The following is a 24,685-nucleotide window of genomic DNA, read 5'->3' as shown; positions in this document are numbered from 1 at the left end:
CTCTAGAGTTTCAGTTGGCAAGTCATTATTCTTCTCTTCCTCTCCTAAGACACTTTACTTGATCAGAATGGCTGCCATGTCTTACCACTTTGGTGGCTGTGTATAATTATATATCCTGCGTAGCACTTTAGGAACTTTCTGAAGGAAAGGCGCCATGGTAATACAAATGACTAGTAGCACTTTGATATTTATCACATACCTGTATTTGTAATCATGAAAGCTCATATGGTGGGCTTTGAGTTTGGAAATTAACAACTTTAGAATTTTTAGGAAGATGCAGAAATTAACCTTAAAAGAAAATATATATTGATTAGTTACAGTAAATGTCACTATACAGTAATATACATTCAATATATTATATAATACAATATAATATATATTCAGATGTATATAATATACATCTGCAAAACTAAAAGAACATGAAAGCAGTCACAAGTTAGGAAATGTCAGAATTATGTTTGCCTGTGCAACCTTCATTCTTCACCCTTGTGCGTATGTATTATGAGACAATCTTTAGATATACTATTACATTTTAGCTTTTCCACATGACCCCTGCCTCATTCAGTGAATTCAATGTTTACTTTTATCATCTTCTTGCAATGTGTGGCCCCCAAGCCTCATTTAATACACACCACCAAAACCCTGAATTCAGTACAGAATTATTAGTTTCCTCATGGAGTTTTCTTTGATATTCATCATCATACTGTCTATGAAATGAGTAGGTGGTATCCCAATTTTACATGTGGGAAATTGAGGCAGAGAGAGATTAAGACCAAAATTGTTAGAAGTATCCACTAATTTCAGGTGCTCAACTTGAGACACCTAAGATCAGAGTTTTCAGAGTCCTTAGCATTATATAGCACTTGGGCAAATCTGTCCCTAAGGGCTCAAGATGGGCACCCGGAAAAAGAAACAATTAGTGGCCAGTTGTGAAAATGTTGGTTTAAACGACTTGCTAGCGCCACACAGGAACTGTGTGGCAGAGGCAGGGATAGAATCCAATTCTCCAGGGTTGCATTCAACATCCTTAACGAGCAAACCATTCTTTCTCTTCCTGAAGCCCCCTGCCTCATTCACCACACCCAGGAGCGCCGCCAGCTTTTCTGCCGCCCTAGGCGGCGGAAGGTCCCACCCCGAAATGCCGCCCCCCACAGAGGTGGCAGAAGGTCCCGCAGCTGAAATACTGCCGCGGTCACCGCCCCCCAAATTGTAGTGCCCTAGGCAACCGCCTAGGTCGCCTAATGGGTTGCGCCGGCCCTGACCACACCACTTCCAATTTCTGCAACAAATGAGACAGGGGTCCTATGGACAACAGCCTCTTTCACTACACTACTCTGATTCATCCCCAGGGCAGAGCCATCCTGTGCACTGAATGAGGCAGGAAAAAAAATGTGCTCATGTAATTAAAGGTGGCATAGGCAACCTTAATTCTGGAATTTCCTAGATTTAAGTGCTTGACTATATAACCATAATGTTCTTTTGCCATAGTTTTTTGTGTGTAATTTACTAGGTTTTTAAAAAGCAAACTGAAAAGACAAAATTCCATATTGTGGAACTATACTGACATCCACATGGTTCATCAGCAGAAGGGTTCATAAAAAAACCCACTCTTTTGATAGGAAATTGTTTTTTTAACTAAATAATTTTTTTTGCAAAAATTGTCTGCTTTCCACAGAAATTATCGATGTTTTATCAGAAAAGAGAATGCCTGAAAACCAAAATATTTCAGATTTTGATATTTCAATGAAAGTCTGAATTTTCCTCAGAAAATTTAAATGAAAAGAACAAAAATGTTTTGTTGAAATTTCTCTCAGAAACAAAACCCTTTTTCTAACTGACTAATCAGCAGGTTTGGAATGTTTAGATCCACTACACAGACTGCTGCCACTTGAGCTAACAGCGTAACCGATACTTGTAGCAGGTTGTCATCCTCTATGTGGACCAGCCACTAGAGGTTGAGGAGACAAATGCTTTGCCAGTGGGTTTCACAGCTGTTTGCTGACATCAGAGGGATGTAGAAACTCAAGACTACTAGCTTCAGTTTCAGGATTTGGAGGGGAGTGGATCCTTCTGCTCCTCTGCTCCCTTTCTGTTTCTATCCACTTCTCCCAACTTGGCTCCTGCTACCCTTCCCTCAGCTTTTATCCACCCCAATTCTGCCCCCATCTGTTGCTATCCACCTCACCCCTGGCTCCTGTCCCTCTTCCTTCTTTCCTCCTATCCACTCTATCACCCTTCCCCCTAACAGTCTTGGGAGTATCTGCTCTCCCTTTTTGCAGCCTCCCCTGACCTTGGCATTTCCAGTGTGGGCTGCCCCAGTTAGGGACTGGTCCTGCTTTGAGCAGGGGGTTGGACTAGATGACCTCCTGAGGTCCCTTCCAACCCTGATATTCTATGATTCTATGATTTTATGCCTATAGGCAGTTTTTTGTGGTTAGCATAACTGACAAAATAGAGTGTAGGTGGGGATCCTGGGTCACATTTGCTTGCCTGCCCATCATGAGAGAACGAACAACTGACCTCAAGTTAATAGGTACACCTCATGTTTTTAACATTGTGACATTTTGATATAAAAGTGTTGGGATTGTTTGCAAATTTTGTTGCTAAGCAGTTAGATTGACACATAATTTATTGACATTAATTGTGTAGGTATTGGAAGCATAAATATAGCTTGCCGAATTTCCCATATGGAAAAAGATGGGCTGATGTTGCCTACGTCCATGTGAGCCAAACAACCTCGGGGTATAAAAGATTTAGAACTTTCCTTGATTCTTTGGGTGCATCCAGTTCTAGAACATCACATTGCCTGATCTGGGACTAGTCTCCTGATGTGCTCCAGACTGTTTTCTTCTCTTTGTTTTCCATGGCTTCAAAGGGGGTGTAAGCAGCATGATACCTTTTTGTTTAACAGCAATTATTTTGTGCAATTACTTATCCTGTTTAATTATATTAATGAGTGGGAATGACTAAAGCATTTGTTTGGATCTGTTGTGAATCACACCAAAACCTGAAAACAATCTGTGTAACCCATTCTTGGGAGGAACCTGTGATAATCAACAAACTACATACAGTCAATAACAGTGAATTACACCTTTTTAACTGACCAGGTTACACAGTATTCAAATATGTGAGCAAATATTCACCATGTCCACTGAAGGTTGGACAAGAAGTAATCAGCTTAATCTGAAGCAAGGGGGATGTTGGTTAGATATCAGGAAAAACTTTATAACTATAAGGATAGTTAAGTACTGGGATAGGCCTCCAAGGGAGGGTGTGGAATCTCTGTTTGTGACCCAAAAACCTCTTGATGCCAACTGGCAGGGGCACCAGGGTTACTGGGATCCCCTGGGTTGACCAAAAGAATGTCATGTAAGGTCTCTACTAAAAGCCTGTGTTACACTGGTCATCATAACCATTGTGAGATATATGTATGGAAGACATGTGAGGAGTTATGTATATATACTGAAAATTATGTTCTCTAGGCCTTGTAGTCAAAGGTAGATCATTCAGAGGTATTGTGTGCCTAATAACAGAAAACTCTTAGCATACTGCTAATGAAGCTTGCGGGGACTTCAGAAGGAAATTAATAGGAAAAGGTAACCAGTGGTGGGGGGACCCTGTTTAAAAGTGAAGACCAAAGGTCTGGGCTAGTATGTCTGGAGGTTCAGAGAGATACCCTGGCATCATTCAGTCTGTGAAGACAAGCTGCCAGCAGGATTGATTTTATGAACAGGGGATCTCAGCTGAATACTCTAGGAAAAGGACTTGGGGTAAGCTATCCTATAGAAGACAGGGGGATGTCCTGTGAGTTAAGTTTAGGCTCTGGAAATATGTGATGATTTTGTTTTATATGTAACCATTTGTTTACAATATTCTTAATTTCAATAACTTGAATCTGTTCTTTGATAAAAAACTTATTCTTGTTTTCACTATAAATATATCTAACTGCAGTTTGTGTTTAGCGGAGTGGTGATCCTAAGTTAAACTAGTATGCTCATGTGTACTTCTCCTTTGGGAGCAGTGAATCTGAGAGCTCTATGAGTGTTCTATGGAACGGGGGCTGGGCATGCCCCCAGCCTGGGCTGGGCGGCGAACAGCAGAGGCTAACAGCGGGAGTTTGCCTGGGAGCTGTCCAAGAGGAGGTACGCTAAGTGCTGCATTAGGGGGGCTGTGTTGGCGGGCCTTGAGTGGGCCTGACTGGTATATAAGGGCAGTCAGCAGCGAACCAGCTGAGCGGCGAACAGCAGAGGCTAACAGCGGGAGTTTGCCTGGGAGCTGTCTGAGAGGAGGTACGCTAAGTGCTGCATTAGGGGGGCTGTGTTGGTGAGTATCTGAGTGCCTGCTGCTGGGACAGTTGGTCAGTTTGACCATGTGCTTGATTGCTTGCTTGTTTGTTTGAAAAGTGTGAATTGGGAGTGCTTTGTTCCAGGTGGGCCTTGAGTGGGCCTGACTGGTATATAAGGGCAGTCAGCAGCGAACCAGCTGAGCAGCGAACAGCAGAGGCTAACAGCGGGAGTTTGCCTGGGAGCTCACTTGGGGAGAGCGCACTGAGGCTTTTATCTGCAGGTTTCTCTGAGTAGTTCCTGCAACAGAGGACGGTGATATGGAAGGTGAGCGATCAGCTGTTGTAACCTGCACAGGTTGTGCCATGTTTGTCTTTCTTCCACAGGACAGAAGCGACTTTGTCTGTACAAAGTGCAAGCTGGTCTCCATGTTGGAAGAGAAGGTTCGAGGGCTGGAGAAACGAGTGTCGACTCTGCGTTGCATAAGGGAAAATGAAGATTTCCTGGACAGATGTCAGGAGATGCTTCTACGGCCACAATGTTCTGAAGATTCAGAGCAGGCGCAGCAGGGACAGAAGGATTGTGAGGAGGTTTGGCAGCATGTGACCTCCAGAAGGAGAAAGAGGAGCGTCCATGCACCAGCAATGGAAATACAGGTGAGCAATCATTTCCATATTCTCTCTACAGGTACTAATGCGGAGAGTGGACTAGATGACCCATCTGAGGGAAGGGAGCAGAAGGAGACTCCACCGATTGGAAGGCAAAAGATGCACTGTCCTAGGGATGGGGGTTCCACGACCACCACTCCCAAGAGGAGGAGGAGGGTGGTGGTGGTCGGGGACTCCCTCCTCAGGGGGACTGAGTCATCTATCTGCTGCCCCGACCGGGAAAACCGAAAGGTCTGCTGCTTGCCAGGAGCTAGGATACACGATGTGACGGAGAGACTGCCGAGACTCATCAAGCCCTCGGATCGCTACCCCTTCCTGCTTCTCCACGTGGGCACCAATGATACTGCCAAGAATGACCTTGAGAGGATCACTGCAGACTACGTGGCTCTGGGAAGAAGGATAAAGGAGTTTGAGGCGCAAGTGGTGTTCTCGTCCATCCTCCCTGTGCAAGGAAAAGGCTGGGGTAGAGACCGTCGAATCGTGGAAGTCAACGAATGGCTACGCAGGTGGTGTCGGAGAGAAGGCTTTGGATTCTTCGACCATGGGATGGTGTTCCAAGAAGAAGGAGTGCTAGGCAGAGACGGGCTCCACCTAACGAAGAGAGGGAAGAGCATCTTCGCCAGCAGGCTGGCTAACCTAGTGAGGAGGGCTACGTTCACCGGGGGAAGGAGACCAAAGCCCTGAGGTAAGTGGGGAAATGGGATCCTGGGAGGAAGCACAAGCAGGATAGCGCAAGAGAGGAGGACTCCTGTCTCATGCTGAGAAAGAGGGACGATCGATGAGTTATCTTAAGTGCCTATACACAAATGCAAGAAGCCTGGGAAACAAGCAGGGAACTATGATGTGATTGGAATAACAGAGACTTGGTGGGATAACTCACATGACTGGAGTACTGTCATGGATGGATATAAACTGTTCAGGAAGGACAGGCAGGGCAGAAAAGGTGGGGGAGTTGCGTTGTATGTAAGAGAGGAGTATGACTGCTCAGAGCTCCGGTATGAAACTGCAGAAAAACCTGAGAGTCTCTGGATAAAGTTGAGAAGTGTGAGCAACAAGGGTGATGTCGTGGTTAGAGTCTGCTATAGACCACCAGACCAGGGGGATGAGGTGGACGAGGCTTTCTTCTGGCAACTAGCAGAAGTTGCTAGATCGCAGGCCCTGGTTCTCATGGGAGACTTTAATCACCCTGATATCTGCTGGGAGAGCAATACAGCGGTGCACAGGCAATCCAGGAAATTTTTGGATAGTGTAGGGGACAATTTCCTGGAGCAAGTGCTGGAGGAACCAACTAGGGGCAAAGCTTTTCTTGACCTGCTACTCACAAACAGGGAAGAACTAGTAGGGGAAGCAAAAGTGGATGGGAACCTGGGAGGCAGTGACCATGAGATGGTCGAGTTCAGGATCCTGACACAAGGAAGAAAGGAGAGCAGCAGAATACGGACCCTGGACTTCAGAAAAGCAGACTTTGACTCCCTCAGGGAACAGATGGGCAGGATCCCCTGGGAGAATAACATGAAGGGCAAAGGGGTCCAAGAGAGCTGCCTGTATTTTAAAGAATCCTTATTGAGGTTGCAGGAACAAACCATCCCGATGTGTAGAAAAAATAGTAAATATGGCAGGCGACCAGCTTGGCTAAACAGTGAAATCCTTGCTGATCTTAAACGCAAAAAAGAAGCTTACAAGAAGTGGAAGATTGGACAAATGACCAGGGAGGAGTATAAAAATATTGCTCAGGCGTGCAGGAGTGAAATCAGGAAGGCCAAATCACACTTGGAGTTGCAGTTAGCAAGAGATGTTAAGAGTAACAAGAAGGGTTTCTTCAGGTATGTTAGCAACAAGAAGAAAATCAAGGAAAGTGTGGGCCCCTTACTGAATGAGGGCGGCAACCTAGTGACCAAGGATGTGAAAAAAGCTAATGTACTCAATGATTTTTTTGCCTCTGTCTTCACGCACAAGGTCAGCTCCCAGATTGCTGCACTGGGCAGTACAGCATGGGGAGAAGGTGACCAACCCTCTGTGGAGAAAGAAGTGGTTCGGGACTATTTAGAAAAACTGGACGTGCACAAGTCCATGGGGCCGGATGCGCTGCATCCGAGGGTGCTAAAGGAGTTGGCGGGCGAGATTGCAGAGCCATTAGCCATTATTTTTGAAAACTCATGGCGATCAGGGGAGGTCCCAGATGACTGGAAAAAGGCTAATGTAGTGCCCATCTTTAAAAAAGGGAAGGAGGATCCGGGGAACTACAGGCCAGTCAGCCTCACCTCAGTCCCTGGAAAAATCATGGAGCAGGTCCTCAAGGAATCAATTATGAAACATTTAGAGGAGAGGAAAGTGATCAGGAACAGTCAGCATGGATTCACCAAGGGGAAGTCGTGCCTGACTAACCTAATTGCCTTCTATGATGAGATAACTGGCTCTGTGGATGAGGGGAAAGCAGTGGATGTGTTATTTCTTGACTTTAGCAAAGCTTTTGATACTGTCTCCCACAATATTCTTGCCACCAAGTTAAAGAAGTATGGGCTGGATGAATGGACTGTAAGGTGGATAGAAAGCTGGCTAGATCGTCGGGCTCAACGGGTAGTGATCAATGGCTCCATGTCTAGTTGGCAGCCGGTTTCAAGTGGAGTGCCCCAAGGGTCGGTCCTGGGGCCGGTTTTGTTTAATATCTTTAAATATCTTTATTAATGATCTGGAGGATGGTGTGGACTGCACTCTCAGCAAGTTTGCAGATGACACTAAACTAGGAGGCGTGGTAGATACACTAGAGGGTAGGGATCGGATACAGAGGGATCTAGACAAATTAGAGGATTGGGCCGAAAAAAACCTGATGAGGTTCAACAAGGACAAGTGCAGAGTCCTGCACTTAGGACGGAAGAATCCCATGCACTGCTACAGACTAGGTAGCAGTCTAATGGCTAGGTAGCAGTTCTGCAGAAAAGGACCTAGGGGTCACAGTGGACGAGTCAACAGTGTGCTCTTGTTGCCAAGAAGGCTAACGGCATTTTGGGCTGTATAAGTAGGGGCATTGCCAGCAGATCGAGGAACGTGATCGTTCCCCTTTATTCGACATTGGTGAGGCCTCATCTGGAATACTGTGTCCAGTTTTGGGCCCCACACTACAAGAAGGATGTGGAAAAATTGGAAAGAGTCCAGCGGAGGGCAACAAAAATGATTAGGGGTCTGGAGCACATGACTTATGAGGAGAGGCTGAGGGAACTGGGATTGTTTAGTCTCCAGAAGAGAAGAATGAGGGGGGATTTGATAGCAGCCTTCAACTACCTGAAGGGGGGTTCCAAAGAGGATGGAGCTCGGCTGTTCTCAGTGGTGGCAGATGACAGAACAAGGAGCAATGGTCTCAAGTTGCAGTGGGGGAGGTCCAGGTTGGATATCAGGAAAAACTATTTCACTAGGAGGGTGGTGAAACACTGGAATGCGTTACCTAGGGAGGTGGTGGAGTCTCCTTCCTTGGAGGTTTTTAAGGCCCGGCTTGACAAAGCCCTGACTGGGATGATTTAGCTGGGAATTGGTCCTGCTTTGAGCAGGGGGTTGAACTAGATGATCTCTTGAGGTCCCTTCCCACTCTGATATTCTATGATTCTATGCCAGAGGGACACCCGGAGAACTCGGGGATTGGTATATGCCTGTTGCTAACGTGTACAGAGCGAGCGAGGCCTGGGGAGGCGGGGGAGGCAGTGCTTGTGTTGCCAGATGCTGGTGGAGTCAGGGAGCTGATCCACAGCAGGCGCAGACAAAGCTACCTCACACTAACGGCAGGTGATGGTCAGGTGCCTCACAACCCTGGGTACACCAGGGAAACATCATGGTGGCAGAGTCAGCAGGACTTACACCCAGTTAGCTGGTTAGCTAAGGATCACACTCTAGGCACTTATGTACCAATAATATAGATACTGAGAGATTCTCAAGTGAGGAGGTTGGGAACAGATCTGTTTATTTTGAGTAAGGAAATATAGCAGCAGGAAAGGCAGGATGAGCATGGAGGCACATCCTAGGTACACCAAGAATAAATTTGAAGAGTTGGGTTCAGAGCACTGCTTATTTGCTGCCAGAAAAAATGTGGAAGGGTTAAAAGCCCCACTTGTTGACTCTGACAAGAAACAAGAAGGGCAGCTGAATTCCTCTAAAGACTAAGAAAAGTCCTAAAGACTTAGAAAACCAGCCTGGCACCATTCTCAGTGAGACAGCTATTAAGTTAGAGCTGGCCAGGTCGGAGGTAGCAAAGGTGCAGAAGGAACAAGAAGTCCAGATGTGGGCAGCCAAAGAGGAGTGGGAGGCAGAAAAGCAAAAGCAGGAGACAGAAGAAGCAGCCCTAGAAGCATCCCACCAAAGAGCACCAGAGCTAGAAGACAAAAAGCATGAAGCCTAAGAAGCAGAAGGCCAAGAAAAAGAGAGAGATTCAGCATTCCCTAAGCATGTTGGACTTACAAAAATAAACCCTTCAACCCAGGGGTAATCCCCCCCAGGGATCACACAGCTGGAGGAGCTGTGTCTGTGTTACAGGGAGACAGATTGCAATGAGGAATATTTAACCTCTGTTGAAAGAATATGAATGGTACATAAAATCTCTGATGAGCAGAGAATGACTGCCCTATTGTGAGGAATCAAGATCTGCAGGAAAGCTAGCCTCTGGGCAACCTAACGAGTGCAGCTAGCTTGTAGTAGGCTGTTCATTTGGCTACACCACATGATTGGTTGGAACAGTCAGTAGACTGGCTCTTTAGCCCAGCAGTTCAGTGGCTGCTCAAAGCATTTGCCAATGGCTGAAATAGCTCCTGCGCCTGCTTGTTCCTAATCCTGCTTCATCCTTGTTCCGGCGTTGGATCCAGCCATGCTCCTGACTTGAATCCAGCCCTCACTCCAGGTAGTCCAGTTCTGATCCTTGTCTCTGATTCCTGACTTCAGACTTCAACTCTGACCCTTGTCCCTGGTCTCTGACTCTGGTTCTGGCCCTGGACTTTGATTCTGGCTCCTGACTCTGGCTCTGACCCTTGGCTTGGCATTTGGTCTCTGACACCAATTCTGACCCTGGGATCTGATTCCTGGCTACCAACTGCTGTTCTAATGACTAGGCCTGGCACCTACTCTGACCACTGCCCCCATCCCGGTTACTGACAGTTTGAACAACCCAACTGTGACAGAATGTACCCCTGCGTCCACATCCTATACACTATTGTAATAATCTTTATACAAAGTATGTCTTGTGAGGTATCATTTGAAAACTCATAGTTTTCTGGTCATTATTGTCCTGATAAAATGTGTGTGGCAACATTGTAAGTTAAGTTACAAGATTCCGCTGTATGGTGTTATTAACTCGTGTTCCAAACTGAGATGGACAAACAGGTTTGTCTGATTTCAGAGTGGTAGCCGTGTTAGTCTGTATCAGCAAAAAGAACGAGGAGTACTTGTGGCACCTTAGAGACTATCAAATTTATTTAAGCATAAGCTTTCATGGGCTAAAACCCACTTCATCGGATGCATGCAGTGGAAGATACAGTAGGAAAATATATATACACAGAGAACATGAAAAAATGGGTGTTGCCATACCAACTGTAACAAGGGTAATTAATTAAGGTGAGCTATTAGGTGAGCTATTATCAGCAGAAGAAAAAAAACTTTTGTAGTGATAATCAGGACGGCCCATTTCCAACTGTTGACAAGAAGGTATGAGTAACGGGGGGGGGAGGGGGGATAGAATTAGCATGGGAAAACAGTTTTACTTTGTGTAATGACCCATCCACTCCCAGTCTTTATTCAAGCCTAATTTAATGGTGTTTAGTTTGCAAATTAATTCCAATTCTGCAGTTTCTCGTTGGAGTCTGTTTCTGAAGTTTTTTGTTGGAGTATTGTGACTTTGAGATCTGTAACTGAGTGACCAGAGAGGTTGAAGTGTTCTCCGACTGGTTTTTGAATGTTATAATTCTTGACATCTGATTTGTCTCCATTTATTATTTTGCATAGAGACTGTCCGGTTTGGGCAATGTACATGGCAGAGGGGCATTGCTGGCACATGATGGCATTTTAGCTTTATTTTCTCATAAACTTTTCTGACTTTTAAGCACATCCTAATAAGCACAGCTGGCTAGTAATAGGCTGTCTAATTTGCCACACTGTGTGATTGGTTGGAAGGAAAGGTCAGCAGATTGGCTCTTAAGCGCAGCAGCAATTAAGCATCTGGTCAAAGCATTTGCCTATGGCTGTGATAACTCCTACACTTGCTTGTTCCAGCCCTAACCCTGCCTTGCCTCACTCCAGGTAACCTAGTTCTGATCTTTGGCTCTGACCCTTGGGTCTGGTGTCCGGCCTCTGATTTTGGGTCTGACCCTGCGCTCCAATTCCTGCTACGAACACCTGCTCTGACCACTAGGCCTGATACCTGCTCTAGCCACTAGGCATGATTGCCCATGTCCCAGTCACTGACACCTACTCTCCAAATTTACTGGTAAAACTTTACAAGTATTTAATGATATGGATATTAGTGAGTCTATGAAATATGTTCAATTCAAGGAGAATGCATCAAAAAGGTTTCAAATTACTCCAGAGGCATATTGCTTCAAATTCAGAAACCTCAAAAAAGTTGATAAATTAGCTCATGGGGAATGTGTGCATAAAATGGTGGATTATTTAAGAAAATAGATAAAAAGTAAGGGGGCAGAATCTCATGACAAGTTAGTAGATCTAATTGCTCAGGAGCAGTTCTTTGAGGTCATAGAATAGAATTATAGAACCATAGGGTTAGAAGGGACTGCAGAGGTCATCTGGTTTAACCTCCTGCCATGATGCAGGATTTGTTGTGTCTAAATCATCCAAGACAGATGGCTATCCAGCCTCTTTTTGGAAACCTCCAGTGAAGGAGCTTCCATGACTTCCTTAGGCATCTGTTCCATTGTCCTATTGTTCTTAAAGTTAGGAAGTTTTTCATCTAAAACTGCTGTGCTGTAGTTTGAACCAATGCTGCCCTGTGTGGCAAGAGAGAACAACTTTTTTCCATCTTTTTTATGGCAGCTTTTCAAGTATTTGAAGATGGCTATCATGTCCCCCCGTGATGGGGTGTACAAACCCAACACTAAGCAACAAGGGGTTAAGGGATTATTTTGGGATCAGCCAGCCCCATCCTGCCACACCTGCAGCAAATGCTCCACCTGATGGAGGAATTAAAAAGCAGGGAATTAGCTCATTTGGGTGATAGAGTAGGAGGTGAGCAGGCCTGTAGCCCACAGCTCCAGCAGAGAAGAGGGAAGCCTAAGACTCTGCCATAGCTGCCTAAAGGGACCTTCCCTGAAGGAAGACAACCAGAGAGGGAGGTATCCTATGGACCTCGGACATTGGTGACCCCCACTTACTTATTGTGGTTTGGGTTTTCCCAACAGGGAAAAGCCTGGGACTAAGCTGACCCTGGGGGAGAGGGGTGGACAGAGGAAGAGGCCCACCGAGGACAGCCTTAAGCAGCCTTAGTTGCCAGACTACTGGTAGCCCAAAGGGCCCTGGGTCAGAGCCCGGTGGAGTGGCAAGGCCTGGACTCCCTTCCCCACAACCAACTTGGCAGTCAGGAGTTGCAGCCATGACCACTAGGCCATACTCCCCAAGTGAGGACCATTTACACCCCCCCTTTATCTCCTCTTTTCCAACACCCAATTCCTTCTGTGTTTGCTCATATGGCTTGCATTCCATCCCTTTGATCATCTTTGTCATTCATCTCTGGATCCTTTCAAGTTTCTCTACCTCCTTTCTATACATTGGTGACCAAAATTGGACACAGTACTCCAGCTGAGGTCTAACCAGCACAGAGTAAAGTAGTACTATCACCTCCCTTGACTTTCATGCTATGACTCTGTTAATACAACCCAATATTGTATTTTCTTTTTTTTTTGCAGCAGCATTGCATTGTTGACTCATTGTCTTCTCTGAGGAAGTGAGAGCTGCTGTATTAGAGAAAACTCCAGAATCAGTGGAAGCAGAAGTGGCTGGCTTGTACATACAAGTGAGACTATTTAGGGACCATAAGTCCTAAAGGGAAGGGCAAAAACCTGGGGGTTCCTGATTCATTCCTGGAAAAAAGGATGGAGGGGAGAGCTGTAAATCCACACCACACCAGTACCACTCTCCCCCTAATTACTGGATCCAACCCAAGAGGAAGGCGCAAGAAAGTGTTACTTATATGAGTCCCTTGATCACATGAAAAGGCAGTGCCCTACGTAAGGGGATCCAAATTCACTCATTGATCTGTGCAGGTTAATGCAGCTACCTTTAGGCAGAGACTTCAGTGGTGGCAGAAAGAGTTCTGGGTAGCTTTATCAGGTGAGACAGACAAGGAATTTATTAAAAAGGCCCAGGTACACAGTAAACTGTGCCTAGTGTGGTGAGACACTGGTACTCAGATTTCCCTGGTCAGGAGAATGATATGGTTCCCAGGGGAGGAGGTAAAACCACTAGCTTCAGGACCATGTAAACCAGGGTGCCTCTGGCCTGCATCAAACCAGAGTGAGGAGGTCTAAGCAGTACTTTTAAAGTGGGAGCATTTAGGAATTTACCAGCTGATGTGTTGGTTGGAAATGACATAATATCATTGCCTAAAGCTGTTAACATTGTGACCTGTAGCTAAAGAGAATATGCCCCTGAGTTTACAGTGGTAATCTCTGACAAGGGAAAGGCAGATGATGGGGGAGGAGAAGCTTCTACCCCCTTATTAGCAGAAAATAGCAATGTGCCTTAAAGGAAAGGGGAGGAGGAATCTTCCCCCACCTGTAACAGCTCTCCAGGCGAGCCAGAGCTGAACAGTTTGCTGCAGAGAAAAATGCAGTCCCCTCTCTAGATAGCATAAGGGAAATCGTTCACAGTAAGGCCCCAGATACAGTGAACAGGGGAAGGTTCTTTATAGAAGAGGGTAGGCTGTGCCAGAAGGAAATCCTGGGGAACCCTGCAAACAATTTTGATTGTGCCCTCAAAACATTGTGTGGAGTTAATTTCATTAGCCTATGAGTGTGCTTTTGCACATCATTTGGGAACAGAGGACATATAAAATGTTAAAGAAAAAATTGTATTGGACCAATATTCAAAATCAGATAAAGGAATACTGCTGGACTTCTGACTCATGTCAGAAGCAGAGAAAAGCCTGTACAGCACTGCAAGGCTCCCTTGCACCTACTGTCAACAATCAAAGAAGAATTTTGGGGATGGCCATGGATATTATAGGACTGTTAACTCATCCAACCGAAGGGGTAAATAAATATTTATTAGTCATGGTGGATTTTCCCACCAGGTACCCAGAGGCAGTGCCCTGTATAATGTAGAGGCCAAAGCAATGGCTATGTCACTGTTCTCTCCATTTAACAGAGTAGGTTTCCCAAGAGATTTTGTCATATTGTGGGTCAAACTTCGTATCCCATCTATTTAGTGAGTTATGGAAGCAATTAAAATCCACCCCATATCATCCAGGGATTAACAGTTTAGTTGAGAGGTTCAATCTATGTTAAAAATGTATGTCAACAGAAAGGAGAGTGACAGATGTAATGTTACCCTTACTTGTTATTACCTATTTGCTTATTGGGCGGAGCCTCAAGATGCCACAGGGTTTGCCCCATTTGACCTCGTGTATGGTAGAAAAATCAGAGGGACATTAGATCTCATCAGAGACTCCTGGGAGGGTGGCATTGAGGCAGAGAGGGAACCAGTGGTTGCAAATGTTAGGGAAGATTTAAAAACTATGATGGGAATACTCACAAAAACTAAGTAGCTCTGAAAGAATGGTGTGACCACAGTACTTGGGACTGATCATTTGATGTGGGAGATTTGGGGCTGTTGTTACTCCTTGTAAAAATGTACAAAATGCAAAACTCATGGGAGGCTCCTTTTGAGGTCATGGAAAGGGTTAATGTTGCTACCTACGATATACAAAGGGCCTACAGCAAGGTTATTCCATAGACTGTGAATGTAAACAGATTTTAACTAGAAATGTATCTAAGTGCTGTGCATTAAGTGGAGTGGCTATCCTGAGTTAAAACTAATAAGCTGGTGTGTACTATTTCTTTGGGGATAGCAAAGCTGAGACTTCCGAGTCTTCAGTGGATCAGGGGGTGGGCAGTCCAGAAGGAGACTTTGATGATTCAGGGGTTGATGTGTGCCTATTGCTAATCTATACAGAGAAAGCAAGGCCTGTGGAGGCCTGGAAGGTAATGCTTGTGTATTGTTGCCATCACTGGAGGCTTTTAGGAACAAATTAGACAAACACCTGTCAGGGATGGTCTAGATTTACTTGGTCCTTCCTCAACACAGGGAGATGATCTCTCTAGGTTCTTTCCAGCCCTACATTTCTATGATTCTATGAGCCCAGGTCTAGGGGACAGGCCCATGGAGCAGCTGGAGTGTTGTGTTTCCTGTGAGCCTGCATTGCACATAAGGATTGGCTACAGCTCAAAGGGAAGGAGGTGCCTTTTTGTGTGACTAAGGTGCAGACAGGGGTGTCTGCACCAAAGTGGGATGCTCTACTGAAATCAATTTGCCAGTACCGCCCTAACATCTTGCTTCTGCAAAGTTAGTGATGAATTCATAGAAAGAAAAACCCTCACACCAAATAAACAATGAAACAAAAAACAACTGATTTCACTGACTCTTCAAGTGCACATGTCCTGTTGGACATTAGTGTTTGTAGTACTTGTCCCTTCCTCCATTTCTGTGTTTATTACACTCACTCCATGTTGTAGATTCTTTGGGGCAGGGACTGTGTCTTTACATCAAGTGACCACTGCACTTTGGTTCTCATTATCATCTGAGCCAGAATATAATTTCTTGGAAAGATAAAAATAGACAACCACATCTGTATAATATATAAACAAAAGATAAAATAATCCTTACTGTAATGGAAAGTAACATTGGCCCTCGGATGATCCACCAGATTCCCATATGGTTATTTGTATCCCAGCACCTAAGGATTAATTTAAAATATAATTATATTAGATTCCTAGAAACAAGTTAATTTAGATTTTAAAAAATCACATTAAAATGTTAAAGGGTTAATTGTTTTTTATTTATTTGCTATTCCTTAGAAACAATAGAATGAAACCACAAGATAAGAACATAAGAACAGCCATACTGGATCAGACCAAAGTTCCATCTACCCCAATATCCTGACTTCTGACAGTGGCCAATTCCAGGTACCCCTGAGGGAATGAAGAGAACAGGTAATCATCAAGTCATCCATCCTCTGTCGCCCGTTCCCAGCTTCTCGCAAACAAAGGCTAGGGACACCATTCCTGCCCATCCTGGCTATTAGCCATTGATGGACCTATCCTCCATGAATTTATCTAGTTGTTTTTTGAACCATGTTATACTCTTGTCCTTCACAACATCCTCTGGCAAAGAGTTCCACAGGTTGATTGTGCGTTGTATGGAAAAAATACTTTTGTTTGTTTTAAACCTGCTGCCTATTAATTTTATTTGGTGACCCCTAGTTCTTGTGTTATGAGAAGGCGTAAATAACACTTCCTTATTTACTTCACACCAGTCATGATTTTATAGACCTCTATCATATCCCCCCTTAGCTGTCTTTTTTCCAAGCTGAAAAGTCCCAGTCTTATTAATCTCTCCTCATATGGCAGATGCTCCATGCCCTTAATCATTTTTATTGCCCTTTTCTGAATGTTTTCCAATTCTAATATATCTTTTTTGAGCTGGGGCAATCACATCTGCATGCACTATTCAAGATGTGGGCGTACCATGTATTTATATAGAGGCAATATGATATTTTCTCTCTTATTATCTATCCCTTTCTTAATGGTTCCCAACATTCTGTTAGCTTTTTTGACTGCCGCTGCACATTGAGTGGATGTTTTCAGAGAACTATCCACAATGACTCCAAGATCTTTCTTGAGTGGTAACAGCTAATTTAGACCCCATCATTTTATATGTATAGTTGGGATTATGTTTTCCAATGTGCATTACTTTGCATTTATCAACATTGAATTTCATCTGCCATTTTGTTGCCCAGTCACCCAGTTTTGAGAGATCCTTTTGTAGCTCTTCACTTGGACTTAACTATCTTGAGTAGTTTTGTATCATCGGCAAATTTTGTCACCTCACTGTTTACCCCTTTTTCCAGATCATTTCTGAATATGATAAATAGGACTGGGCCCAGTACAGACCCCTGGGGGATACCACTATTTATCTATCTCCATTCTGAAAACTGACCATTTATTCCTGCCCTTTGTTTCCTATCCTTTAACCAGTTGGCAATCCATGAGAGGACCTTCCCTTGTTGGGCTGAATTTTTGTCAGCCTTCAGTGTGAGGAAAGATCTGGAATAAAAGCCTTTTCCTCCCTACCGGAACTTCCTCCATAGCCCTTTTCTTCAGAAGAGAACCCACTTCCTCCATGAGCAGTGTCACAGGACAGGGGATCACTGAAGGATTATGGGAAGGGGGTTTGTAGGCAACACAGACTAGAACTGAATACTGCAACCATTCTCAATAACATCAGCTCCCTTCCCAAGTCAGTGGTTATTCCACAACATGTCACCAGGAAACAGAACATCCAGATGGTCTCCAAAGGGCAGGGAATTCGAAGGGGAAGAGAGGGAAGCAAAATGAAAGACTGGTGCTGTCAGGTCACTCCATCAAACCTGAGGTCTACCACTGATGACAATGGCTGACTTCCTGAGAAACTATATCTCTGATGACCTCCCTTGTTGTTTTGTTGCTTATTACACTCTAGATGAGACTGAGATTGAGGCTTCTAGTAATAAAAAGAATCCATGGCAGCTAAGGAATAAGGGATACTGGCACTGGTACCTGAAGGATGAAGGAAAGTTGGATCTCTCCTTTTGTGCACAGGAAGGTGGCAAATGTCATAAGGACTGTATGGATCTTTTTTTCCCTCAGTCTTTTCAGGACTTTTTGGTTTTGGCAGTGAATATCACATCCCCATCAAAGGGAAGATTTTTGGCCTTTGATTGTGCCTCCAAGAAGAGAGCCCATGAACTGATGCCCATTGACACAACTCTCACTGCTCTGTCATGAGTCAGAAAGATCATTGATCCACCTTGCTGATTGCCTTTTGTTCCTCTGGGAAAGAACCCAGCAAAGGAATGACCCATTCCAATAAGGTAGGAATATACCTGGCCACAATGTACTTTGTAGATCCCAAAAGTCCCAGATCCTTCCTGATCTCATCTACAGGTCTGGAATGGGAAACTTTCAGATCCCTTGTTTATTTCAGAGCCACTGAAACTATGGGTTTGGAACAGCTGTGAGGAAAAAATATTTGCATTCCCGGTGGGGTACCTGATATAAACTTTACCAAAAGTCCTTGACTAGTTGCAGTAGTCTCTCATTAACTGGGAGAAATATTTGCCCTCACTAGATTGCGGGAAGTGTATTGAATGGCATGTCATAGACACATCAACTTTAAGGCCAGAAGGGACTATCACAGTCATCTAGTCTGACTTCCTGCACATCGCAGGCCATAGAACCTCATCCTGTAATGGACTCATAGCCTCGTGCTGAGTTACTGAAATCCTCAAATCTTGATTTAAAGATTTCAAGTGACAGTAAATCCACCATTTACTCTAGTTCAAACCAGCAAGTGAACCATGCCCCATGCTGCAGAGGAAGGCAAACCCCACACCCAGGTCTCTGCCAGTCTGACCTGGGGGACAATTTCTTCCCAAATACAAATATGGTGATTATTTAGACCTGGAGCATGTGGGTGAGACCCACCAGCCAGACACCTGGGAAAGAATTCTCTGTAATAGTTCAGATGGGGAGGGATCTGAGGCCTGGTCCACACTAACCCCCCACTTCGAACTAAGGTACGCAAATTCAGCTACGTAATAACGAAGTACCTTAGTTCGAGCTGGAGTACCGGCGTCGACGGCGAGCACTTCTGGGATCGATCCCAGAAGATGGATTGCTTACGGCCGGACCAGGAAGTAAGTGTAGACCTGCCCTGAGTTATCAACAGTTCTAGCCACAGAGGCAACAATTATACACAGTAGTTCCTGGAAATGTCTAAAGTTATTAGGAAGACACAGTATAGACACCAGGGCTATCCTCAGCTGAGGAGAAGGACGCTGAGGTGGCCTGGCAAGTGAGAGGAGATTCTGCATCATGATGTGACATAGGTGTTGTTGAGGTGGCCTGGTAACTATGAGTGCATTCTGCATCATCTGCTGTTCTAAGATCTGGCTGAAAGCAGTTCCTCCATGGTTGATCTAGGCAGAGATGGTTTTGGAGGAACGGAGTGCTTGTCTGGAGGGGTCCTTGGCAGAGAGAGGAGTGAACCTGAGTTGAGACAGCAATGTTGCTGGGAACATGTGGTAAGGAATTCATGTTGAACCAAATCTTGTTAAATTTAGCTACTAGAAAGTGTTTTATCTTTATTTCTCTGTGTATAGCTTCTTTTGAGCATCTTACTCCTAGTAATGAGAAAGAAGGAATCTGACAAGAGAGCCATGTTGTGCAGGAATTAGAGAAGATCCTGAATGAAATTCCTGCAGTGAGATGACTTAGTACTGGAGCTTCAGTGGGAACTAGCAGAGAAGGAGGAATTATGGACTGAAGCTCTTCAAATCTGAGAACTGTCCAGGTGGACCTTTGTGATTGAAAGCACCCCTGTATTCACACCCTACACACCATTGCAATAATCTTGGTACAAAATATGCCTTGTGAGGTGTCATCTGAAAAAGAATAACTTGTTGGTCAATAATATCATGGTGAAATGTATGTAGCAACATTAAATGTAAAGTTATGATGTAAGCGCCTGTTAAAATCCACAAAGTCCTGAGTAGGCAAAAGTTGTTAAACAGATCTATCCTAATCAAAGGCATGTATGTTTATCTCAATTTACATATAAGTAGTAAACAGGGTCCTTGAGACAGCAAGAGGGGGAAATGGCAGGAGACAAGACAAATCCACATTTCAGCAAACAAAGGGGAGAAGAGAGAGCATGCAGCCACCTTCCACACCAGACTCCACATCACCTTCTTTACTGTTTGAATAAACTTTGCTTTGAGGGGTAATCCTCAGAAGAATCCACTTCAAAGGGTGACTGGGCTACAAAAATGAGGCACAAAAGCATCCAAGAGATCTCTCCCAGTCTCACCCTATTTCTTTTTCACCTAAGAAGACAAAGGAACCAGCCTATTGACTCCAGGTGGGATCCTGACCTGAGAATATGGTCAGCAATGTTGCTGGGAACATGTGGTAAGGAATTCATGTTGAACCAAATCTAGCTTGTTAAGTTTAGCTACTAGAAAGTGTTTTATTTTTATTTCTCTTGTAATAATAATATATGGAGATATACCTATCTCATAGAACTGGAAGGGACCCTGAAAGGTCATTGAGTCTAGCCCCCTGCCTTCACTAGCAGGATCATGTACTGATTTTGCCCCAGATCCCTAAGTGGCCCCCTCAAGGATGGAGCTCATAACCCTGGGTTTAGCAGGCCAGTGCTCAAACCACTGAACTATCCCTCCCCCCTGTTTCTGACTTCAATGCCTTATACTTGTACGCACTTAAAATCTCTCTCTCTAGTTAAATAAACTTGTCTTATGTTTAATATAAAGTAATCCAGTGTTTCTGTTTAAACTGAACTGTTTAACTCCATTTAAAGTAACAAATTGTTGAATATTGACCCCTTACAGGTCAATATCTGAACTGCCCAGGAGAGGGCTGGACAGTGCAGACCACATGAAAATTTGGGATTGGGAGTGTGGTGAGGCCACCTTGCCCACATGGACAAAACTCTTGATCATCTCTCACCTTGACTACTGCAAGCTCCATCTCCCTGTCCTTGATGTTATGAAGTTGGGAAATGCCCACAGCCAGCCTTTCGGTAGGGACAAAGGAGCACCCATCGCCAGCCAGATGGGTGTTGATGGCCTATCAAGAAAGAATCCACTATCCCAGAGGCTCCTTAAAGAAGGCACATATGCAATGGAGACTGCTTGACCAATGGGGAATGCCTGACCCCCATGTGACAGCAAGGATCTTTCTAGCAGCTAGAAGAAGTTATAAAAAGGGAGACAATAACATCATCTCTTGGCCTCTCCCTTTCCCACCCCTCGCCATCAACACCTGGAAGAACACCTGGAAGGAAAAGACTTTGAATGAGGGACTTTGGTCCCAGGCTGGAGAGGGGTCTAGCCTGTATATTGAGGAACTGTAAGCTGACTGTAACATCTGTTAGGGTGAGAAACTGTTTGATTCAAATTTTGCTTAGTCTGTTTAAGTTAGAATTTAGACTGCAAATTTCTTTTATTTCTTACGTAACCAACTCTGATCTCTATGCCTGCTACTTATAATCACTTAAAATCTATCTTTCTGTAGTTAGTGAATCTGTTTTATATTTTACCTAAACCAGTGTGGTTTTGGTTGAAGGGCTTGGGAAATCCCAGCTCAGATTACAAAGGCTGGTGTATGTCCGTTTCACACTGAGGGAGTGGTGAACTACATAATGAACTTGCACGGCCCAAGGGAGCCTTGAGCAGTGTAAGATGGTACATTTCTGGGGTGCAAGGCTGGGGAGAGATGGGGGGAACTGGCTGGAGCCTCTCCATTGAAGGTTCATGAGTGGCTGGGAGATTATTCATGTAACTCAGTTGGGTGTGTCCCTTCCTGCATATGTCTGTGTAAGTGCAATGTCTGTCAGAGGCTTGTAGCTTAACATTAGCATCACAGTGTGAGAGGGATAACCCTCCAAGTGGCACCCCGTGGACCCCTCACAATGCTATATCTCGAACTGAAGTTATGGACTTCATGGAGGAGTCACTGGCTGGAATTTTCTGGCCCATGTTATGCAGGAAATCAGACTAGGTGATCATAATGGTGCCTTCTGGCCTTAAATCTATGACTCTATGAAAGTACATTCAAAGTGCTTCCTGGCCCATCATTTGGATTATGTCATAAGAACACAGAATTGGACGGGACTTCCTGGCTCATCGAGTCCAGTCCCCACCTATCAAAGGCAACCATGTCACTCTCTTGTCTTTAAATTCCCCCACTTACTCCCCTCTTCCACCACAAACACAAGTCCTTCACAATTTAGACCTCTCCTCCTATCTTTTCTGATGCCTTCTTACAAAGTTGACTCTTGCCTTCCTCCACCAATGATCCCAGGCTCCATCACCTCATTCTCTGATCATCCCTTTTGTGACTTTTTAAAGGCTGCCCCTTACACATGGGAAAAGCTCTCAGTCACAACCTATAAACCTTGTCATCCTTTGCATCCCTGCTCGAAACTCACCTCTGCTGTGGTGCATACAGGAAAGTACAACTGGATAATGGTTAGGCAAGTGGGAAGCTGTGATCACTGCTCCTGACTGGCTAAGAATTACACATTGTACTTGTTAGTGTCTCTGTTATCCCCAACCAACTTGCTTGCTTGTCTCATGAACCTGTTTCTTGTCTTCTAGACTTTTGGGGGATATGGACAGTCATTTGCCATCTGTTTGGACAGCTCCCAGCCCAATGGCACCATAACCAAGGGTGGCTCTTGTTGCTGATGCAATATATGTTAAATCATAGCAATAATAATATTCCAGACAAAGTTGTCCATGTACCGTAAATACTCTGCTATTGTGTATAGAAGCCTCATAAACACTGGAAGTGATATGATAGAAATTGAAGGAAAAGAGCAACGGCTAGTGTGGCGAGTGCTTTCTTTCACTTTAATATTACAGCTGCCATTGTCTACAATATAATTAAAACCCCGATGAAGGGAAGATTGGAGTTTGTCAATAATATGTTCACTATACAAACACATTGATTTAAAAAAAAATAGAGATGATGTTAGCCACAGCCTGTGAACTTCTTATTTTCTCAGAAAAATTGCTGCATTTAAAGGTAACAAATCTTTAAAAGCAGAGAAAGGATAATGAAAGCCCTTATTTGTATGAATAATAAAGAACTTAAAAACTGACTTTGGGAAAACAAATAAGGATTAAGAAATATAGATTATAGGCTGGTGTCACTACAAGGCAGGGCCGATTGGGGGGGGGAGCCAGTACAAATTACCAGAGCCCGGCAATCCGGAAGGGGGCCCGGCTTCCCCCCCTTCTCATCGGCCCTGTTTAGCTGGTCTGCCCTTGCTGGGGGGGCCCAAAACATTTTTTTCACCGGGGCCCGAACCCGCTCTCAGCGGCCCTGCTACAAGGACAGAGTTAAGGTTGCTTTGGTGGAGCATTTGCTTATGAAAGTGATGGATTGTGCACGTGTGTAGAAATGGTCTGGGTGAAGATTGTGCTTTCTATAAACTATTGAATCATTGCTGTGTCTGACATTATTGCAGATTTGTTCATTTCCAAATGCTTGGTTTGTGGTTGTTACGCATAAACAAACTTAACCATTGCAAAATGCAGTGTTTTTGTCTTTTACCATGAAAGCTTGGTTGTGATTCTATAGTTAAGGTTTAGTTCAGTATTGCCATTAAAGCAGACATGCAGCCATTTTGAAATGTATGAAGTACATGGCATATTCTTCCCAAAATTACAGCACTTACTCTTTGAGTCCAGAATAAATTTTCTGGGAATTTACAAGTCAGTCCATGAATTAGTTTTTCAGTTAAAATTTTTGTCCTGAATGATTTTAATAAGGGGATAATGCAGACCCTTCATACTTTGCATATAATTGACATCTTTGACTACTTTTGAAGAATTTTCTTGAGGGCTAGTGATCATATATGCCATTCTTTATATTGGACCTTTTTCAAAATGGCAGTCCTCTCCCACTGTTTTCAATAAGACTCAAACCAAATACTGCTTTCAGGGGAGATAGTGTCCCCATTCTTCAAGATGGTCTGCACCTCCCACTGTTCCCAATGGGATAAAGCCAAACTTCCCTAAGAGATGATATTGGTGCCTTATGCTGTTAAAGGTGTCCAGGAAAAGTAGCATGTCTGTGCATACTAACTTATAAACAATCAGAAAACCCATTAAAACAAACAAATCAATCTTATAAGATCATCTTTATATAGTAACTTACCCTGTGTCTTCCAGTTTTGATCTGGCTATTCCCCAGGAGGCCACAAACAGAACTGGAATAACTGTTGAAAAGAAAAAGGGCAAATTAGAACCAGGTTTGTAAAATGTTCAATACAAAACACAGACATGTTACAGCTGTGCCTGATGATCCTACATACAATGATTTCATTCTTTTCAGGATCATTGCGACCCTTAGAAATCCCCAGTGCCAACTGACAGAGTTCATTATGCTGTGTCAGCAACGCCTATTATGTCTGACAAGCTTACTATACCTAACACACTGTTTTCATAATATTTATCCATACAAAGTGTCTTGTAAGGTATCAAATGAAAGATGGTGACACACTAGTCATTAATATCATTGTGAAATATATGTACTGAGACTATATAAGGAGTTATGTATACCTACTGAAAATATGTTTTAAAATCTGTAACAAGGCAGAGTTGACAAACAGGAATTCTGACAGATAAAGCATGTCTTTGATATAAATTAAGGATTGAAAGTCAGTACAATGGAAGCTCCATCAGCATACAGAACCCACGGGGGATGCAAAATCAACAGGGAAGAATACACTAAAGAACAAACAACTGGGGTTCACTTCAAAGGGCTATAGCTGGGGGACAAGTAAGACATTCTGTGATCCATTCATGGAAGAAACTCATGGAAAGGTATGGGATGTTCATGACAGCTTTGATCCTAGTTTTGACTGAAAACCAGCAGCTCTGTCAAAGACTAAATCTTTGTGAGA

At 44.1% G+C, this 24,685-nt stretch overlaps 1 protein-coding gene across 3 annotated transcripts in view; it reads right to left on the bottom strand.

The window, feature by feature from the left end:
* GLP2R (glucagon like peptide 2 receptor) overlaps positions 1 to 24,685 on the bottom strand; it is a 120,720-nt gene that overhangs the window by 29,203 nt on the left and 66,832 nt on the right. For all 3 annotated transcript variants that reach the window (XM_065563304.1, XM_065563305.1, XM_005305108.5), the window contains 3 exons: positions 23,938 to 23,998; positions 15,818 to 15,887; positions 200 to 288 (listed from right to left, as the gene is read on the bottom strand). In XM_065563304.1, the coding sequence (XP_065419376.1) occupies positions 200 to 288; positions 15,818 to 15,887; positions 23,938 to 23,998 (220 nt within the window). The remainder of the gene's footprint in view (positions 1 to 199; positions 289 to 15,817; positions 15,888 to 23,937; positions 23,999 to 24,685) is intronic.

Source organism: Chrysemys picta, chromosome 12, assembly GCF_011386835.1.
Source record: "Chrysemys picta bellii isolate R12L10 chromosome 12, ASM1138683v2, whole genome shotgun sequence".
Taxonomy (NCBI): Eukaryota; Metazoa; Chordata; order Testudines; family Emydidae; genus Chrysemys; species Chrysemys picta.
The sequence above is the reverse complement of the archived record's forward strand: the minus strand, read 5'-3'. Positions and strand labels throughout refer to the sequence as shown.